This window comes from Corythoichthys intestinalis, chromosome 18, assembly GCF_030265065.1.
Source record: "Corythoichthys intestinalis isolate RoL2023-P3 chromosome 18, ASM3026506v1, whole genome shotgun sequence".
In the NCBI taxonomy this organism is placed as follows: Eukaryota; Metazoa; Chordata; class Actinopteri; order Syngnathiformes; family Syngnathidae; genus Corythoichthys; species Corythoichthys intestinalis.
The window spans coordinates 42,100,625-42,115,276 of NC_080412.1; the positions used below are offsets into that span (position 1 = coordinate 42,100,625).

At 38.7% G+C, this 14,652-nt stretch overlaps 1 protein-coding gene across 3 annotated transcripts in view; it reads right to left on the reverse strand.

The window, feature by feature from the left end:
- Nucleotides 1-14,652, reverse strand: part of aff4 (AF4/FMR2 family, member 4) — a 98,032-nt gene that overhangs the window by 16,738 nt on the left and 66,642 nt on the right. For all 3 annotated transcript variants that reach the window (XR_009061372.1, XM_057821449.1, XM_057821448.1), the window contains exons 11-20: nt 13,883-14,034; nt 13,718-13,803; nt 11,381-11,615; nt 11,085-11,182; nt 7,870-7,933; nt 7,610-7,746; nt 7,460-7,531; nt 2,996-3,089; nt 2,828-2,871; nt 2,505-2,722 (exon numbers count right to left, since the gene is read on the reverse strand). Coding sequence is in view for 2 of the 3 variants with exons in the window: in XM_057821449.1 (XP_057677432.1) it covers nt 2,505-2,722; nt 2,828-2,871; nt 2,996-3,089; nt 7,460-7,531; nt 7,610-7,746; nt 7,870-7,933; nt 11,085-11,182; nt 11,381-11,615; nt 13,718-13,803; nt 13,883-14,034 (1,200 nt within the window). In the remaining variant the exon portion in view is untranslated. The remainder of the gene's footprint in view (nt 1-2,504; nt 2,723-2,827; nt 2,872-2,995; nt 3,090-7,459; nt 7,532-7,609; nt 7,747-7,869; nt 7,934-11,084; nt 11,183-11,380; nt 11,616-13,717; nt 13,804-13,882; nt 14,035-14,652) is intronic.

Sequence of the window (14,652 nt, forward strand, 5' to 3'; positions counted from 1 at the left end):
AATCCTACCAGGACTTACAGTTTAGACTAACTTAAAACCTAACTAGAACTTAAAAATGGCTTGTCACAAATAGAAATTCAATGGAAACACGTGGGGAAAAAATCCTAACATTTAAGTGATGTGTGTTATCAAGCGTAACGGCATTTTTAGGTATACAGTGGGGAGAACAAGTATTTGATACACAGTCAATGGGAAAACCCATTGGCAGTGTGTGTGTATATATATATATATATATATTATATATATATATATACATACATATATATGGGAAAACCCATTGGCAGTGTGTGTGTGTGTGTGTGTATATATATATATATATATATATATATATATATATACACACACACTGCCAATGGGTTTTCCCATTGACTGTGTATCAAATACTTGTTCTCCCCACTGTATATATATGTCTTTTTTTTTTTTTTTAAATAAGATCTAAAGGTTTTTTGAGTGAAAGCAGTGAATTAGTCTTTTTTTTTTTTTTAGTTACACCTGAGATGCAATTGTTGGCGGTTTTCAACAATATACATCGAAAATAAAGACATTGATTGACTGAAAATGGTTCAAGATTAGATGAAATGTCTTGTTTTCTCATGTATATTTATAATTGCTCTTCACCCAAAAATATATTTATGCGATTACTCGATTAATCGATAGAATTTTCAGTCGATTACTCAATTACTAAAATATTCGATAGCTGCAGCCCTACTTTGGAACCTGACGCTGTTGTGGCTGTCACAGTCCGTCTCATCAAAATAGTTTTTTTTTAATCCTTCTTTGACGACGGTTTCATTTTCAAAACACTCCTCTAGTGTCGTTTGCCTTTTTTTTTTTTGATCGTTCTCCACATTTTTCTCAAATTCTCACGCGTTTTCACAAGATCCCTCCAACTTCCGTTTCCTGACTATTTTTCTTCACTTCCTTTCTTGGCCTAAGATGAGTTCTTACAAAATGCGCTACTGCCCTCCAGGGGCCAGTTGTATTGCTTTAAAATGAGTTTTGAGCATTGTGCATTGCGGATTAGGTGCAACAGAACCTAGAGATGCCTCTTGTCAAAAAAAAAAAAAAAACGTAAAAGACACTGAAACAATTAAAAATAGAACGTATTTATATGTTTTTCGGAGCAAATGAGTTAATGTTTTCGTTTTAAGAAAATTTGTAAAATTTGAAATCAAAAACTAAACTAGTAGCTCGCCATTGTTGACGTTGCAGGGCAGTGACGTCACATGGCCACGCTGCCATACTTCATCGAGTCACTCGTAAAAGTATGGGTTTGTGTTCCTTATTGTAATCTCAGATTTTATTTTTATGTTTTACAAGTTATACCTGTTGAGAAACGAATTGCTGACTGTGTACTGTAAGTCCCACCTGTGGTTATGTGGGCAATTGACCGTGCTGTGCAGAGTATAGCCTAAATAATTGTAAATTATTGAAATAACATTTATACCAAGGATATTATCTAAAATTGAGGTTTGTAAGTCCCACAGCATGGCAAGAGGGCATTTGCGTGTTGTTTTCAGCACCATTTTCTGCGTATGTTCCGGGACCTGCCTGTCTCGTCATCACTGTGCTGTCATATGTACTTTGCGTTCCTGCACCTTATCATTTAGAAATTAAGCACAGTCCATCAGTTCTTGCAATTGATGATTTTGACCGCTGCTTGCGTTGCATCCTCAATGATTGGCTCCTCTGCCCCATATATTTATTTAGGTTAAGTCAATCAAAATGACACTTTTGAGGAGAAATGAGACATGGAGAAGTGATATATCATAAATTTTAAGACCCAGATATGAAAATTCAATACTTTTTAACGTATTATTTCCCCATTTATAAATTTAATGCTTTTAAGACTTTTTAAGACCCCACGGGAACTCTGATAGCATTCGCGTTAGCATTAGGCTAATGCTAGCATTAGGCTAATGCTAACGGCAAGCGTCCTCTTAAACTCTCAGACAACTTTTTTTTCCTTTTTTTTTTAACATCGTTTGTGGCGTTCAGGTGGGTATAGTTAATTGATAATAATTTTTTCCTGCTGAATGCGTATTATCACCAAACTGGCATTGTCCTAGACAAACGCTACAATATGTGCTCATATGTCAATGTTCATTCGAAATAGTTAAAATTTAAATTTTGGAGTAATGTTTTTTTATTTTACAGACAAACTTTTCTTTCAGCAAACGTCGACTAAAATTAGATGGAATTGAGTCTTGAGAAGAAGTCTTGAGTTTTCGTCAACAAAAAGCAGACGAACACAACCACATTTTGAGATGACTAAAAAATGACTAAGACTAATCAGTATTATCATCCAAAAGACTAAGACCAGAATTAAAAGCGGTGCTAACAGCAGAGCTTCACTTTGTCAAGGCAAACAATTGTCTAGTCTCGCGATCTGATTGTCATATCATTTAGAATTTACTAGATCTTGCAGGCTCACAACCACTGTTTAAAAAAGAGAAAATGCACTTTAACAGTACGGACCCCTTAAGAAATGATTAATGGCTTGCCTTTCTGCTCCTTGGCCAGCTGCTCCGCCTGGTCCCACACCTCGGTAGCGTACAAGAAGTTGGAGGTGACCTGCACATAACTGGCGGCCATCTGATGGATCCGCTGAGGTATGGTCACGGACGAGCCGGCGCTACTGCTGCTGCTTACTGACGTGTAACCGCCAGCCGTGCCGGGCGACAGCTTCGGGGAAACTGGCGAAGGCATTCCCGCTGCCTTGCTGTTTGTAGAGAAGAAAAATGCAAAAGCATGCATCAAGTGGAAATAAAGCTCACTGTAAAAGCTTTTTACTTGAATTAAATTGCCTAGAAGGGTGATGACTTACTTTCCCATTCCAGGAGAGGGAGCCTGGGTGTTACTCAGAGAGTTCTGGTCAACAGAGGGAGAACAACATTACACACAATAAGAGGAAACTACATTGAGTGGATTGACTGTAAATGCTAGCCTGTGGGATTTAAGTGGCTAGAGTTCAAGTTGTCGTGGCAAGAAGTACCTTTAATTGCTCTGTAAGTGTTTTGGAGTATTTAAGAGCACTGTCTTTCCTTAGCTTGAATAACCGCAAGTGGAGAAGAGATTGACACCGAAGGCTGGAAAGAACAGAGAGGTAAATGTTTAGCGTTAAAAGAACAATAAAAAGCAAGGAACAAACAACACTTCTTATGTGGAAAATTTAGTTTTTATTTTAATACTTGTATTATGAAGTTTGGTCTCTGGAGTTCATGCCCACACATTAAGTGTGAAATTAAGTCAATATTTAGTTATCTGACTTTTTGTGAGGCCAGTACAGTAGGAGGGTGGTGAGCACGTCCGCCTCACAGTTCTGAGATTGTTGACTAAATCCCAGCTCCGGCTGGCGAATTGAACTAGGGTTGCTGTATAACTTATTAATTACTTTTTTCTTTCAAATTTCTTTTTATTGGTTTTACAAAAATACAGAACACCCCCCCTCCCCAAACTTGAAAATAAATAAATAAAAAATTTATGTTTCACTAAGTTATCAAACACAGCCAACCATGAAGTCCAAGTCTAATCGTAAATGTCCAGAGAGCCATAGAAAGTTCTTCCGTGCCATCACTCTCAATACATAATAGTTACGGAATCAAAATACAGTGCAATACGTTCAAATGTCCAAATAGGAGCAGCATGGAAAGCGACCATACTATTGCCCATCCCCCATAGCTAAATTAACAATGTACAGTAACAGTGCATATGTCATTCCTGTACTTGTGTAGCGGTGTTATCAAAGAATGAAAGAAAAGGTCCCCGTGTACTGTAAAATTTCTTTTCAGAACCGCGAAGAATATATCTGATTTTCTCGAGCCTAAGGTTCATCAGCACATCCCTTATCCAATGCGATGTTGTGGGTGGGGCAGCCTCCTTCCACCTCAAAAGAACCAAACGTCGTGCCAGAAGGGTGGTAAATGCAATAACCCTACACCCCCAAGTAGGCAGCCGCAGACCCTCCGGTAAAACTCCAAATATTGATGTTAAAGGATCAGGAGTGATTCCGACCCCCAACACTAGGGAGAGGGCTTAGAAAATACCCTTCCAAAATACTTCTAAGCTCGGACATAACCAAAACATATGGATCAGTGTTGCATCCACCAGCTTACACCTATCACACAAAGGGCTGATTTCTGAAAAGATTCTGGACAATCTTACTTTAAAATAGTGTACCCGATGTACTACCTTAAATTGAATCAGAGCATGACGAGCGCACATAGATGAATTATGTACCCTGCCCAAAACCTTAGACCACAGTTCCTCTCCGATTGGTATTTGAAGATCCCGTGCCCACAGTAGAGCTGGGCGGTAAACCGAAAATTTACCGTCACCGAAATTCTTCACGATGACCGACGTAATTTTGACCATGTCGGTAAATTCGGTAAATTAATAAAACAAGAAAATAGTCTTTTCATCCCGCTTTGACTCTGTGTTGTTCGTCTATGCTCATTCCCCTTTAAGAAAGCAGTGAATGTACTTACGTAGGGAGTCACGTGATCATCAGGAAGCCAATCAAACAGAAGCCCGGTAAGCTAACGCTAGCAGCTAATGCTACAAGCAAAACGTGATGGAGTGTGGCTTAAGGGAGGTTCGCCAAACTTTCACCCGACATTTAATAGACTCTTGGTGGCATCCAGACGGGCTTTCACCAGCTGTCCTCCCTTGTTCTCACAATTTCCGGAGATGGTGCTTTCAGTGCTTTCTACCGGTAGCCAGGCCACAGGCTAACGCTAGCCGCTAACGCTAGCGGCCGCTAGCGGCTAACGCTACAAATGAACGTGATGGAGTCGGATAGCGGCTCTAACCTTGTCAAAACGGCTGAATTTAATGAGTGGATTGGGCATGGACTGCATCTAGCAATTACTATGTCGCGTTATTTTGTATCTGACTGTGTGTGATTTCTCTGATAGCTTTTGTGATGGTAAAGCATTCAGCATAAAGCACAAATGGCCCCAGCTATTTTTCTGTATGTGTTTAATTCTGTGTCATTATTGCCATCATAAAATCTTAAGTGTTTCATTTGCAGAAGATCAATATAGCTTTAATGTCTGTCTGTCTGTCTGTCTGTTTGGGGGTTCATGTATGTGTGCATTTATTAAAAAATGCACTGGGGGGGGGGGGGGGACCCTGAAACCATAAAGTAAACACTTGTATTGAATAATTATGTCACAGCAGCCATTAACAATAAATTGTCTTTTTGAAGTGTACTGTTCGAGCTGCAAGTCATTTGTGTTACAATGACATGTTTGCACAGGCATATCGATTTTGACACTGTACATTGTTCAAGCCATACACTCTGTTATAAATGCTCATACTTGAATTCTTATTGTTTACAATTCATTTGTATAAACCTAATGTCTAGACTGCATGTACATTTGTTAAATATATCAAATTGAATGCTGGTAACTAAATCAACAAGAAACTGTTAATCTGTATTTCATGCATTGATTCATATTTTCAAATTATATAACAGTCCGCTTGGACGACTTTATCGTCATTTATCGTTATCGAGATAAATCTGCTCCATTTATCGTGATACATGTTTAAGGCCATATCGCCCACCCCTAGCCCACAGGTCTTTGAGTCTGGATAAGGACGGAGCTACCAAATGAGAAATTAGATTAAAAATGCGCTTAATTCCCCCTTTCTCTGTCGGATCTAAAGACATAACATCATCTAAAACTGTTGTAGGAGGTTTATTTGGGAAAAGCGGTATGATACTCTTAACAAAGCTTATAAGTTGCAGATATCTAAAATGATGAGAATTAGGAATAATAAATCTTTGGACTAACTGTGCGAAAGAGGCAAAAATATCATCCACAAAAAGATCATTTAAATGTGTAAGACCCAGGCTGGACCACAGATGAAAGGCTTTATCAACTGTTGAGGGTACAAAAAAATGATTCGACGCCACTGGGCTAAAAAGGCAAGTACCAACTACACCATTTTTTTTCCTAAATTGAGAAAGTATCCGAAGGGAGTCATTAATTACTTTTTAAAAGTAAAATTAACAACACTAGTCATAAAGATTAAGTCTGCAGAATGAAAAGTGACGAAGGCAGAGATTTCATTCTGCCAATGTGTTGCCGAACACAATTTGCCTGCAACTATTGCTGATCACCTCTCAAAATTTGCAAAACAAATGTTCCCTGACTCAAAGATTGCATCGGTAAGTTAATTTTATCAATTGACCTTTTTAACTTATAATTGGACACACTAACGAATAGAGCTGGGAATCTTTGGGCACCTAACGATTCGATTACGATTCAGAGGCTCTGATTCGATTATAAGACTATTATTGATGCACCCCCCTCCTTTTTAAATTTTTATTTTTTATTTTTATGTTTTGTACATTAGTTCCAAAATTGTTCAAAAATCCTCCCAGACTAAACCAAATTACTATTTCAGTATCAAGTTAACATATAACAGTAAACAAATATACAAAAATAACAGTAAATAAAAAACTCCAGTCCCCATTCTGTATCAGCAGCTTTAAACAACATTCAATTAATTTAATGTTGTGAATCAACTGTTACAGTTGTTAAAATTACTCCAGTTATTCCATAATTTCCCTTCTGTCTATTTTTGTCAAAGTTTTAAAACTATTTAATCATTTAAAGATAGATTCAAGACAAGATTCTGCCGATTTAGAAGCATTTTAGATAAAAAGTTAATTAGGTTCGCTACAACAGAGCCTTCAAGAGAGGTCTACTGCTTTAAGATGGCGGCTGTTTACTTATGCCGGAAAGTGTCATTTCTCATCTCTGTTCAATAATACATGTTTAAACACAGACGTCGTCTGCCATTTTGCATCTAGTGCTACATATATATGATATTTACTGTAGCCGTATGTTTGTAGCAACTAGCAACTGGGCGTTGTTACAACGCAGGTATGTTTGTTTTTTTATCTAGCAGCATGACTGGAACATGATATTTACTCTCGGTCCATTCCTCATTGTGTCCCAAAGACCGCGCTGACTGTGTTTTACTTCTGCTTTACCTTGTATAACTCAATAATCGGAATTTGGATATTTGTGAATCGTTCTCAAATCTTCCACGGCCGAATCGCGAATAATCTAAGAATCGGAAATTACGCACGCCTCTACTAATGAACTACCTTCAAGTCAAACTGAATTGCGAGCTCAAGTGCCATGAAGTGCAGCCATCAAAAGACAGGACAGAAATTGCCAAAAGTGCTACATACAATTACAAAAAAAAAGTAACTGTTAAATTTAGGTAATCATGCTGTAGCTGAAGTTATTGATTCTTCTTTGATTGCACCAGTTTATATGTGACAATGTTACCAATAAATTCATATTATTTAAAAAATTGAGTTTTACTTTTGTTTCATATTGCACGCTATCTGTAAGATTAGCCACCAATTTGTAAGGGCATACGTCACTATTTGTAAGATTGCCAACGGCCTCGGGTTGACAGGTATGCTACCACTCACCAAAGAACGGCTACCCGCTTGTCTGCTGGAGTCGCATCAGGGGCCATGTAGCTTTTTAACTTCATCGTGTACCTGAGTGTATGGACAAAACACACATTAACTTAACGGGCGAACATTAGGTCAACATAAACACCTTTGCTTAGGCCTTACTTGATAAGCTCCACTGTTTCTGCATACATAGGAAAAGGCGACTTGGCCTCCTGAGCGCTCCTCTCGAGAGCGTTGCCGCACTCGATGAACGACACCACGGCATCCAGGTAGTAAATGGCCTTCTCAAAACGGTCCAGCTAAAGAGGTATGGAATAAAACAAGGTCTAAAACAGACACGCATCGGCACCTGCTCCTTGGATTGGGTCCGAGCAACAGCTACTCATATTTTTCTTGTATTTTGTGATGTGTTAAAGTCTTACCAGTGCATCGGCATTGTGTTTAAGTTTCTTTGCTTCTTGTAAGTAATGATCTGCTGAATGCAACCTAAAACAAAAAACAAGACCTTAATTATACAGATTTTAAATTCAAGAAGTTTTAAGGACCCCTGGCACCCTGATGACTGGAAAGATACTTGCTTATTAACCTTCTTCCATTGCTTAACCCTTAGATGCATAAGTGGGTCAAAAATGATCCGGTGAGGTTGTTTTCTCAAAATATCTTCGGAATGAAAAATTGCTATCAATTCATATTCGAGGTATTCCTCAAAAAACATGTTTTTGATATAATGCCATTCAAATTTTCGATGATTTTTTTTTTTATACATTTAAAGAAATTGTCATTTTTGTATTACTACCCTAAGCTTCCACAAGTGGGTCAAAAATGACCCACATGCATTTTCTATGGAATCCAATGGGAATCTTTCATTCTTATCAACTTTGGCTGTCAGGAATAAATTTACTGTGGACCACACAGACTAGGTATGTAAAAAGTGACATCCCTTAAGAAGATTATTTTACACAGCAAGAGCTGAAACGTGTACTGTAAGTAGTATGATGTCCATATAGTATTTTGTGTGTGTGTGTCTTTCATGAATCTTTTGATCATTATTTATCAACAAATTAATCTACTTCATTACTAGCTAGCTAACTAAGGCTAGGTTCATACCGCAGGTCCTAATGCACAATTCCGATTTTTTGTCATATCTATTTTTTGGGCGGACCCGTTCAGACTGCCTTTGTCCATTGAGCCTGTTCAAGTATCACACATGCGCTCTAATTCGCAGTCTGAGATGCGCTGAGCAAACTGGCCCCCATGCGCAGGAGCATTAGAGCAGAGAGAAAACCGACCATTGTCAGGCTTATTCTAAACCCATTTTATTTTTTTATGACTGTTGTCAAGCCTGCTCCTTCCTCAAAAGCCACCTTCAAGCTAGGCGCTAACGCTAATGCACAGCTGCACCACTACTGTAGCACCCGGTCTCTCTCGCTCTTTGCTGATGTTAATTGCTGCATGAATTCCAATTTTAACCACATATGAAAGTGACCTTGATCGAATTTAAAATGGTCCACTTTTATGCAACTTTTCCCGTTCAGTCGAGTCGGAAAAACACACAAAAAAAATCAGATTCGAACCTCGCCTAAGTTAGCTAACATTATTGTATACATATAGTGTGTGTGTATTTATTTTTACAGCTACATATTGATCTATTGAAAACATTACTCTTATGTTTCCTTATCCAAAATGTCATAGCTGCTAGATTTACAGCTGAAATGGTCCTACAGATGTTGGATGATGGCGAGGCAGTGACAGGGTTGGACTCAAGTGTCCAAAATTTCTAATGATGAGGACCCAGACTATTGTTCAGGTGGCAGTGGCAGTTGTCCACCTGCAAATCCAACTGAACAGGATCAATCTGACTCATAAGATTCCACTTATGTGACCTCTGGAGAAGAAAGTGTCCAAATCATGGCCAACAGAAAGAGTTGGTAGGGCTCTTACTAGAGAGAATTACCTACCACCCAGGGCAGAACACAGAACCACAATATCCTCAGAAATCGGTCAGTGCCTCCACAAGGGCTTAGCACCGCTGTCTCACCAAAAAGATGCATGTGAAGTCTTCATCATTGATGATAAAATACAAGGAAGGATAAAGTCTTTTGCTGTTGTTTTTTTTTCAAAAAATGTTAATTGAATCAAAGATATTTCAAGCATGAAATCATTCTTGTGTGGCCATAAATATAATACGAATTAATATACAAGTGATTATTCTTCACCAAAATGGCATAAAAACTAGAGATGTCGATCGGGTCCGATCACGTCATTTTCAAAGTATCGGAATCGGCAAAAATAAAAAATAAAAAAAAAATTTGGGGGGGGGGGGGGGATTAAATCGTTTTCTAATTGTATTTAACATTACAGACATAATATGTTACACTCATCCAGAGTCTTTAGGCTTAAGGTAGGGTTATCAAATTTATCCCGTTAACGGCGGTAATTATTTTTTTTTAAAAATTATCACGTTAAAAATATTTAATGCAATTAACGCATGCGCTGCACGACCCACTCACGCATTGTCGCGTTCAATCTATAATGGTGCCGTTTTACCTATATATATGGAGCTAAAAGGCAGCATAAAATGAGTTGAATGAATTTTGGCAGCCTTTGGAGCCTTTTTTTAATTGGCTAAAGCCTGACACTCCCTCTCCCTACGATTAGAAATATCGTGGGAAGCAATGTGGGGAAGAAAGGTAGTAATTGATCTTTTTCTTAACACCCTAAGTTATTTCCCAACGCAGAGAAGATATATCAATTGGTACAATTGGTAATGGTTGCACTTCCCATCATGCATTTGGCCAGAACAGTTAAATGGCTACAGTATCATTTACTGAAAGCTCAACAAATACACTAGATGGCAATATTTAGTCACAGTATACAAAGTCACATTTATCCTATAAGAATTACAAGTCTTTCTATCCGTGGATCCCTCTCACAGAAAGAATGTTAATAATGTAAATGCCATGTCATAATAAACAAATACAGTACTTCGCAGAGAATTTATATCAATTGGTACCAGTACGCACAGTCTTGGTTCCACTTCCCATCATGCATTTGGGCATGGCTACAGTATCATTTACTGAAAGCTCAACAAATACATTAGATGGCAATATTTAGTCACAGTATACAAAGTCACAAGTCTTTCTATCCGTGGATTCCTCTCGCAGAAAGAATGTTAATAATGTAAATGCCATCTTGAGGATTTATTGTCATAATAAACAAATACAGTACTTATGTACTGTATGTTGAATGTATATATTCGTCCGAGTTTTATTCATTTTTTTCTTAATGCATTGCCAAAATGTATATGATCGGGAAAAATTATCGGGAATGATTGGAATCGGATCGGGAAATATCGGGATCTGCAGATACTCAAACTAAAACGATCGGATCGGAAGCAAAAAAACATGATCGGAAGAACCCTAATAAAAACACATTGGTTCTAATATATGTCATTTTTGACCCACTTATGGAAGAGTGTAGGATCCAGTAACTTGTGCATCTAAGGGTTAACAAATACTGAATAAATACAATAACCATTTCCCTTTGTGATTACGACCTTCAAGACACAGCTTGATGCAAAAAAAAAAAAGTATCTGTTGCCTTTGAGGATTCAGCATCCCTGCATGAAGCATCTCACCTGTCCTCAAACGGAAGCTTGGATCTTTGCGACTTGGAAGTGTCGGTGGAGAGCGGCGGCACAGCCAGCTGGTTATCACATCCCTTTGAGGCTTTCTCCTGCAAGAGGCAGCAAGCGAGAGAAGAAAAAAAAGTTTCAGGGCTTTCAACCTCCTAACTTTTGAACTGAAGGATTTAGAAGGTACAGAGGAGGAAGGTTGTATGGAAATTGTAAATTTAAATAAACTTTTTAATTTGCGATTCAAGTTGTGAGTGTTCATTTAAAAGTTATTTCCACCGGATGATGCTTCGACCTACCTTGCCATCGCGAGTGCTGCGTCCCTTGTCCTCGCCTTTTCTGTGCTTGGAGTTGGATGTGCTCTTGGTGCTGTGGCCTCCCTCCTTGCCACTACCCGCCCCGCTGGACAAAGACGTGGAGGACTGGCTAACCGTCCTTTTTCGACTCGGATGCTCGACTTTCGGCGTCCGCTGAAGGCCCGCCATGGACGGAGACGGCACGGCCTCCTCTTTCTTCTCCAACGACCTCTTCGACCTGATAGGATGCAAAATGCCTGTGTCAAATGTTTTGGGATAACGAGCTAGAAATCGACCGACGAAAAATTTGACTCGTCATTTGTCTCGACATGCTTAAAATACAACACAACAACGGCTACTGTCCGCCATAGCCGATGCCAACAACATGAAAAGAGAAAGTAAAAGGTCTTCCGCACCTCTCTCTTGTTAGTCACACGGTGCGTTCAGGAACAGCATGCAAAACACAACCGCCACCTTATAACCCGATTCTAGTGCTGCGACGATTAAGCGATTAACTCGAGTATTCGATTAGGGAAAAAAAATTCAAATTCAATTTTGCTGCTTCGAGTATTCGTTTAATTAAAGTGGCGTTGCAATGGTTTATTTTGAAAGTGTTCGCATTTAGTTTTATTGATTTGGGTGGACACACTGCCCTCTAGTCTGCTTCATTTCTCATGGTGGAATCCAGCTGCTCCATGTTAAGAACAACATAAGCCAAGTTTTTGTTTGAGCTGATGTTTTTTCAAATGCATTTGTAACTTAGATTAGTGGTATATTCAGCCGTTTTTAATTAATTGACAACTAAAATAATCGATAGCTGCAGCCCTAGTTTCAACAATTTACATCGCAAATAAAGATGATTGACTGAAAACTGTTCAATATTAGATGAAATGTCTTGTTTTCACATGTATATTTATTAATGCTCTCTACCTAAAAAATGTTTTATCCGATTACTCGATTAACTGATAGAATTTTCAGTTGAACACTCGATTACTAAAATATTCGAGAGCTGGAGCCCTACCCAATTCGATACATTATTGTTATTATTCCGATTTGTATTTATAATGCATTTCTTTTGCCATGTGTAATGGCTATTTGTAATTGTACCAACAGTATTTATTAAAGATTTAGTGTTGGTTTTTGGCCTATGGAATGAATTGAACGAATTCTAATGCACAGGCAGTCCAAAGGGTTATGAACGAGTTCCGTTTCTACACTGGCCACAAATCAGAATGAACTCTATAAAGAAAAAAATTATCCAAAAAGTGCCAAAAGTATTTTATTTTGTTTAATGATGGAGGATAAACTGCCCTCTGGTGGCAGCGTTGAGTATGGATGGACTGTCACCTTGTATGAATGAGGAGCAGACTCATCTGACATGAATATAGGACAGCTGCACTCTTGTTTGTCCCACATTAGGTTTTAAGTTGTTTCAGCTAATACATGTTTGTGTATGCATTTGTAATTAAGTTTAGAGCTACAGTTTGGGGAGTTATGTCTGAGCGATTTGTTATAAAATTGTAACTACGTCAGCCTTCATAGCATTTAAACTAGTGGATATTTACTAGGCAAATTAGTCTAATTAAATCTACTAAATTTACATTTTGATAAGACAAGTGGACGTTTGAACAATTGTTTTGTGTCCGGTGTTTTATTGTTAAAATGTGTGTTGTTTTGATCATATGTGTGTTACAAATTGTCAAAAGTGAAGGAAGGAAAAAGCCTCAAAAACCACAATTGCTTTGTTTGCTGTCAATGGCCAAAAACGTAGCACAAACGAATGACGTCATCACTCGAAATTAATATCTCAAGCCCCTCAATTTACTGCAAAATGGACCCGAATTTGTTTGTGCTAGTTGTTAGCACACACCCGTTATTGAGAGTTGGTACGGTCCATTAGCCCTGGTAGCTTAGCTAAGGAAAGCTACAAGTGACGTCGCCACTCAAAACTAATATCTCAATAAAAGCATAATACTGTATCTGCAAAACTGTTGCAGCACAAACAATTAACATAATTCTTATATAAATTTGCATCTGATTGGGGGGGGGGCTGCAACTTTACCGAGGTCCGTGCTGCGAGCCATTTCCTGTGGTGTTGTGGCAATTGGGGTTTGTGCTTTTGCCAATTTGCAATCGCGCTTCACGAATTGGGGATCGTGTTGTGGCAGTTTGCATTCGTGATTTTCTCTTTTGCAAAGCGTTTGCAATTGGGGTTCGTGCTTTTTTTCTATTTGTAAACTGTTTGGACTTTGCATTTCGCCTGACACCTCTCGGCCACCGTACTTTTGTGATACACTGTATTTTAAAGTACTGGAGGAAATCTCCATGAAAAACACTTACTCTTTACTGCTGCTTTTATGATGCGATTGGGACTTTTCCTCCAGCTTGCTTCGCTTGCTGTCTTGCTTGGCTCCGTCCTCGTCATTCTAACAACAGATATTGCTTTAGATGACATGACAAACACTGCGACAAAAACCCAGTACAACAGTTGACAAAGTCCCAAACCTTGTGTTTCCTCTTGGCCTTGCTTGAGCTCTTCTCTGAGCTTTGCTTGCTGAACTCTTTGCTGTCTCTGTCTTGGGAGTCATCCCGCTCCACTTTTATCTCGGGGGGCGCTTTGTACGGCCGCCCGGGGATCCTTGATAACAAGCTGAGATCTATCGTAAATGGAAAGTTTGCTTCATTTACATTCAAAAATATAATGGTAGTTTACTAGTTATATAGGTTAAGTGTTCTTTTAGGGTTGTCCCAATGACTTTTTTTTCCAACCAGGCCATTGTGAACATTTTTTTCTCTGAAATATAAAGGCAACATCAAAGGTATGAAAATTCGGACAAAATAGGCACAGGCGTTAAAAGGGTTCAAGTCTTCATCATTTAGCAGCATCAATCTCCACAAGTCGAAATAATTTGTTCCGACTGACGTTATGATGCATCAATACGCAAGACCTAATCGGGCCAGTATTTTTAGTGTCCATGCACAGACTTCATAACGGTATTGACGGGTCTAATCGGTCATGCACTGCACCTCGCCTTTAAGTAGGGGGTCGCCCACATCAAGAGGAGCTATTCACAAACACACATACGCAACGCCGGATTTCTGTTGAAAAAGTACAAAAGCTGTATCGCATACAAACAGGAAGGATTGTCTCAGGAGTGATTTGTTCGAGGATCTTAGGTAATAATATTATTTTTCGTACCATGCATGCATTTTGAAACGTGGGAAAAAAAGCAATGGGAGAAATTAGCCCCTACTGCATTGGCATTATAGTTTAC